This window comes from Dasypus novemcinctus, chromosome 23 (genome assembly GCF_030445035.2).
Source record: "Dasypus novemcinctus isolate mDasNov1 chromosome 23, mDasNov1.1.hap2, whole genome shotgun sequence".
NCBI lineage: Eukaryota > Metazoa > Chordata > Mammalia > Cingulata > Dasypodidae > Dasypus > Dasypus novemcinctus.
The window spans coordinates 14,415,806-14,421,854 of record NC_080695.1 but is presented as its reverse complement, the minus strand read 5'-3'; the positions used below and the strand labels follow the sequence as shown (position 1 = coordinate 14,421,854).

Here is a 6,049-nt window from a genome sequence, read left to right as displayed (position 1 = left end):
GGCACAGCTCAAAGGGTTTCTGAGCAGAAATATTCTGTCTGGGCGGCGTTGTTTTTCCCTCAGATTTTTTCCAACAATCTTTTCTATCCTTGGGACCCTTGGAGTTGCCTTTGAGCTGGACTCAGTAGTGTCTTAGAGGAGATGAGCATTCACAGGTAGCAGCGAGACACTGCTTCTCTCCACCCTCACCCTCTGAAAACATCCTGATCACATGAGTTTACCGCAGTGACCACATACCCTTTGAACACAAGTAAAGGCTGACAAAACACACACTCACAGATTCCAGATGACCAAAAACCTTTCACACATGAAACCTGGTATCACATGACCAGAAATATACTCTGACTACACATACACATATCCTGACTACTCATACTCAGCAAAGAGTCTCACACATCCCACAATGACCATATACCCTGCAATCACACACAAATGCTCACAACAAACACATAGTCACATGAAAAGGAAACTTGGCTGTGCATGTGGGAACTTTGATCATGGAGTATCAGCGTCAACATGGATGCCTAGGCCTGGGATGGGATAGGCTTGTAACATAGGGACAAAATGTAGGGTGCTCTTAGATTGCAGCTACATAAAGTCATGAGGGCTCTGCAGAGATGGCTGCTACAGTGGAGTGTGAAACAAGACAGAGGAGAAGCCAAGAGGACCTGAAATAGTGTTTAAGATGTGTCTTATGATGGCTTGGAGTTATGTACCCCAGAAAAACATGTTCTTAATATTAACCCATTCCTGCAGATGTGAACCTGTTGTAAATAGTGTCTTTTGATGAGATTACTTCAGTTAAGGTGTGGTTCAACTAAATCAAGTTGGGCTTTAATCCAGATTACTGGAGTCCTTTATAAGCAGAGTGAAAGTCAGATGGAGGAGAAGCCACAGGGAGCAGCCAGAAGCTGGAAGTCAATGGAGCCCAGAAGAGAAAGGAAAAGCCAAGAAGGCCCAGATCCCTGGCAGCCAGTCCCAGAATGCCCCAGTCTTGAGGGAGAAAGCATCACCTTGCTAATATCTTGAGGTTGGACTTCACTTAGCCTCAGAACAGTGAGCCAAAATTTTTCCCTTGGTTTAAGACTTCCAAATGTATGGTATTTTTTTAGTAGCTAGGATACTAAGACATATCTAATACAAATTGACCAGCAAAAAATTAAAATGAAATCGCTTTTCACTTAAAGTCTATTTTAGTTGATATTAGCATACCAACCCCAGCTCTCTTTTGGTTATTATTTGCATGGAATATTTTTTCCATCCTTTCCCTTTCAAACTATTTGTGCTTTTTAAATTTAAGGTGTTTTGTGTAAACAACATGTAGTTGGGTCAGGGTTGTTTGGTATTTTTTAAAGATTTATTTTATTTATTTCTCTCCCCGCCACCCCCACCCCCGTTGTCTGCTCTCTGTGTCCATTTCCTGCATGTTCTTCTGTGTCCACCTGCATTTTTGTCAGCAGCACTGGGAATCTGTGTCTCTTTTTGTTGCATCATCTTGCTGCATCAGCTCTCTGTGTGTGCGGCACCACCCATGGGCAGGCTGTGCTTTTTTCGTGTGGGGTGGCTCTCCTTGAAGGGTGCACTCCTTGCACATGGGGCTCCCCTATGCCAGGGACACCCCTGCATAGCACAGCACTCCTTACATGCATCAGCACTGCGCATGGGCTAGCTCACTGCAAAAGCCAAGAGGCCCTGGGTTTGAACCCTGGACCTCCTATGTGGTAGGCGAACGCTTTATCAGTTGAGCCAAATCCGCTTCCCAGGTCAGGGTTTTTTAATCCATTCTACCAATTTATGCCTTTTGATTGGAAAATTTAACCCATTTACACTTAAAGTAAATATTGATAATGCAGGCTTTCTGCCATTCTGTCATTTGGATTTTATAACTTTTATATTTTTTGTCCTTCATCCTATTGCTTACATTTGTGTTTAGTTCATCTTTTGTAGTGAAATATTTAGGATTGTTTCTCATTTCCTTTTGTGTATGATTTTTACATGCTTTCTTTGTGGTTACAATGGGGCTTAAATTTAACATCTTAAATCTGTAACAATCATGCTCGATTTGATGCCAACTTAACTTCAATAGCATATACAAACTATATTTTTATGTCTCTCTCACCCCCCACCATATGTTGTTTTTGTCACAAATTACATCTTTATACATTATTTACCCAACACCATAGATTTATAATTGCTTTTTATTTATTTATATTCTAGATCATTTAAGAAGTAAAAGGTAGTACTAACATTTATATTTACCCATAAGTTACATTTGCCAAAGAGCTTTATTTCTTCATGCAGCTTTGAGCTACTGCCTAGCGTCCTTTCCTTTCAACCTGAAGCACTCTCTTTAGCATTTCTTGCAAGGCAGGTCCAGTGCTGATGAACTCCCTCAGCCTCTGTTTATGTCTGAAGGTCTTCATCTCTCCCTCATTTGTGAGGGAAAATTTTGACAGATACAGAATTTTGTTTTCTTTCAGCACTTTAAATTTGTCCTCCCATTGAGAACTCAGCACTTAATCTCATTGAGTTCCCTTGTACATGATGTGTTCCTTCTCTCTCTCGCTCTCTCTCTCTTTCTCTTTTTAGGAGGTACCAGGAATTGAACCCAGGACCTCATATGTGGGAAGCAGGTGCTCAGCCACTGAGCTACATCTGCTCCCCTGCCTCTCTCTAGCAGCTTTCAGGATTCTCTTTGTCTTTGGCATTAAACAGTGTGTTTCAGTGTGGATATCCTTGAGTTTATCCTCCTTGGATTGTATATTATGTCTTTTGTTAATTTGGGGAATTTTTTCCCATTATTTCTTCAAATATTGCTTTTAACCCTTTCTATCTTTTTCTTCTGGGACTTTCATTATGCATATATTGGACCTTTTGATGGTATCCCACAGGTCTCTTAGACCTGCTCACTTTCTACATTCTTTTTTGTTTCTGTTCCTCTGATCAGATAATTTCAATTGCTCTCTTTTCAAATTCTCTGATTGTCCCTTCCACCAGCTCCAATGAACTGTTGGACCTATCCATGGATTTTTTATTTCAGGTTCTGTACTTTTTAATCCAAACATTTCTGTTTGGTTCCTGTTTATAATCTATATCTCTTTATTTAAATTCACATTTTGTTCATATATCATTTCTCTGATTTCCTTTAGTCTTTTGTCAGTGTTTTCCTTTAGCCCATTGAGGGACTTTTTAGATGATAATAATAAAAATAATAAAATCTTTGCCTGGTATGTCCAATATCTGGTATTCCTCATTGATGGCTTCTCTTTATTTTGTTCCTGTGAGTGGGCCATCTTTTCCTGGTTCTTTGTATGCCTGTGATTTCTTCATTGAAATCTGGACGTTTTAATATTTGAAAGTGGTAACTCTGGAAATCAGATTCTCCCCCTTCTCCAGGGTTTGCTGGTTTCTTTTTCTTCTTATTATTATTGTTGAAGGCTGCAGTAGTCTATATGTTTGGTGATTTTTCCAAACAATTTATACAAAGACTGCATCCCTGGACATATGTAGATACTGAAGTCTCTGTTCCTTAAGCTTGTATTCAGCTAACTCAGCTAGTGTAATGACAAGATTATCTTGAATGCCAGGAGTGAATAGCAACAACAATCAAAAAGAAAGCATCTTTTCAACAAGTTGTGTCCATGTTTGTGCCCTCCTTCAGCACTAACAAGCTGTAGAGTGGGCCTAGATAACAGCCTGAGGTGAAAACATAAGGTCCTCTGAGATCTTTTCTGATAATTTGTCTTGTCCTGGGATGCATGTGTGGCCTTATCAATTAACCCATATTTACAGATACTCCAAATATGCTCAGCTTCCTCTAGGAGAATTCACAGCCTTTCCAACCTGTCCGGGTGTTATCACATACTTCAACTGGTAATCCTTTGTCCCAGGTAGCTGAGGTTTGATTGTTTTCTTATGGTGTTTACGTAGACCTGTGAGCTATGTCTACATCAGAGTAAGTTCTAGGACTGGTGAGACAGAGATGAGTGCCCTTCAGGCTGCCATACAATGCATTGGTGTAGGCATGTTTTGTATCTGTTTTTGTCAATGAAAATAATAATGAGAAAGATCCCTTTGCCTTTGTCTTGATATCTTTTCCAAAGTGCCAGTGGCCTTTATTTATCTTCTATTAAAGTGATTTTTAAAGCTTTGCCTAATTCTCTAAAGGTTTACATGGTGCTTGAGTGTCTAAGACCAACTTAGAATAGACAAGTGCCCTACTTTTACTTTATATTTTTTCAATAGTCAAGGAGCATCAGGGTTCTGGACCATTGAAGGATCTGTCCAGTGGCCTGGAATCTTAAAGGTTTTTCCAGATCAATTTAAGAAGCTAATCCCTTACCTGTCTATATTCAGGGCAACTACAATTGCAGCCTTTGGGTGACAATTTCCCTCCCCAGAATTCTCCTCAAAGCCTTAGCTATATCCTTATTGCGGAGAGTATAAATCAGAGGATTCAGAGTGGGTGTAATGATGCTGTAGAACACAGAGACAACTTTGTCTAGCAATGGCGTGTGCTGGGACCTGGGCCTTATATATGTGATGATGCCGCCACCAAACCAGAGGAAAACCACAGTGAGGTGAGAGCTGCAAGTGGCAAAGGCATTTCTCGAACTCCCAGCTGAACGCGTGTGAATGACATTGTGGAGGATGACGGCATAGGATGTACAAATCAGGAGGATGGGGAAAAGGAGGAGCAGGATGCTGCTGATGTACACTGTGGTCTCATAAACCAGGATGTCTCCACATGTCGCCTTCAGAACAGCTGGGAACTCACAGTAGAAGTGGTGGATTTTCCGAGGCTCACAGAAAGGGAAGTGCATCAAAATCACTGTGTGAATTAAGGAGTGTAAGGATGCTCCCCACCATGATGTGACGGCCATTATGAGACCCACCTTTCTGGTCATGAGGACAGTATACCGCAGAGGATGACAGATGGCCACATAGCGGTCATAGGACATGAGCGCTAGGAGAAGACACTCTGCTCCACCTACAGACAAGTAGAGGAAGTGCTGGGTGGCACAGCCCACAAAGGAGATGGACTTCCTGCCAGAGAGGTAGTTGGTGGCCATCTTGGGGATGGTTGTGGAGACGTGCATCAGGTCCATGAGGGAGAGCTGACTAAGCAGGAAGTACATCGGTGTGTGGAGCCGGGGATCGGCACAGATGAGGAGAATGGTGAGGGTGTTACTGCTCACTGCCGTGAGGAAGAGCACCATGGTCAAGGAGAAAAGAAAAACGTGAGTGAGGGAGTCATCAAAGAGCCCTTCAAGGATGAAGTCTGCCAGGAACGTCTGATTCCCCTGCCACATCCCCTCGTTCTCAGTCCCTGGGGAAACAGGAAGTGGACATGGTCTGTGATATCAGAAATACTGGGGTTCACCACACATTGCAATCAGTACTCTTTGATCTAAGAAAGAATTTATGAAGAGAAGTGTTTTTATATGTGTAATTATTCGACAGCTTTAGTTATTGAAATAGCTTTTTAAAAAGAGAGAACTTAAAATCATCCTTCATATGCATAATCACACTGTTCCAGAATATCTAAACTTTATTAAGTGCTAAAACATTTTTCTTTTGCTTATTTTATCAGTTATGATTTAGCCAGAGAAGCAGAACCACTTAGAAACATGCACATAAATATACATATTCACATATATACTGATACATATATATGTATACGTGTGTGTGAATATATGTGTAGTAGGTTTTTTTTTTAAAGATTTATTTATTTTATTTATTTCTCTCCCCTCCTCTCCCGTCCCCACGCCGGTTGTCTGTTCTCTGTGTCTATTTGCTGCATCTTCTTTGTCCACTTCTATTGTTGTCAGCAGCACGGGAATCTGTGTTTCTTTTTGTTGCATCATCTTGCTGTGTCAGCTCTCCATGTGTGCAGCGCCATTCCTGGGCAGGCTACACTTTCTTTTGCGCTGGGCGGCTCTCCTTACGGGGCACACTCCTTGCATGTGGGGCTCCCCTACACAGGGGACACCACTGTGTGGCATGGCCCTCCTTGCATGCATAAGCACTGCGCATGGGCCTCTCCACA

The 6,049-nt window shown here is 41.6% G+C and overlaps 1 protein-coding gene across 1 annotated transcript; it reads right to left on the bottom strand.

Annotated features, from left to right (window-relative positions):
- Nucleotides 1-4,361: 4,361 nt before the first annotated feature.
- Nucleotides 4,362-5,312, bottom strand: LOC101442345 (olfactory receptor 2AE1-like). The gene has a single exon (XM_012526831.1). The coding sequence runs from the start codon at nucleotides 5,310-5,312 to the stop codon at nucleotides 4,362-4,364; it is 951 nt and encodes a 316-aa protein (XP_012382285.1).
- Nucleotides 5,313-6,049: the final 737 nt, after the last annotated feature.

Bases quoted from the DNA above. Each gene is read 5' to 3' on its own strand.
- LOC101442345 (XM_012526831.1), bottom strand. From the start codon at position 5,312: ATGTGGCAGGGGAATCAGACGTTCCTGGCAGACTTCATCCTTGAAGGG.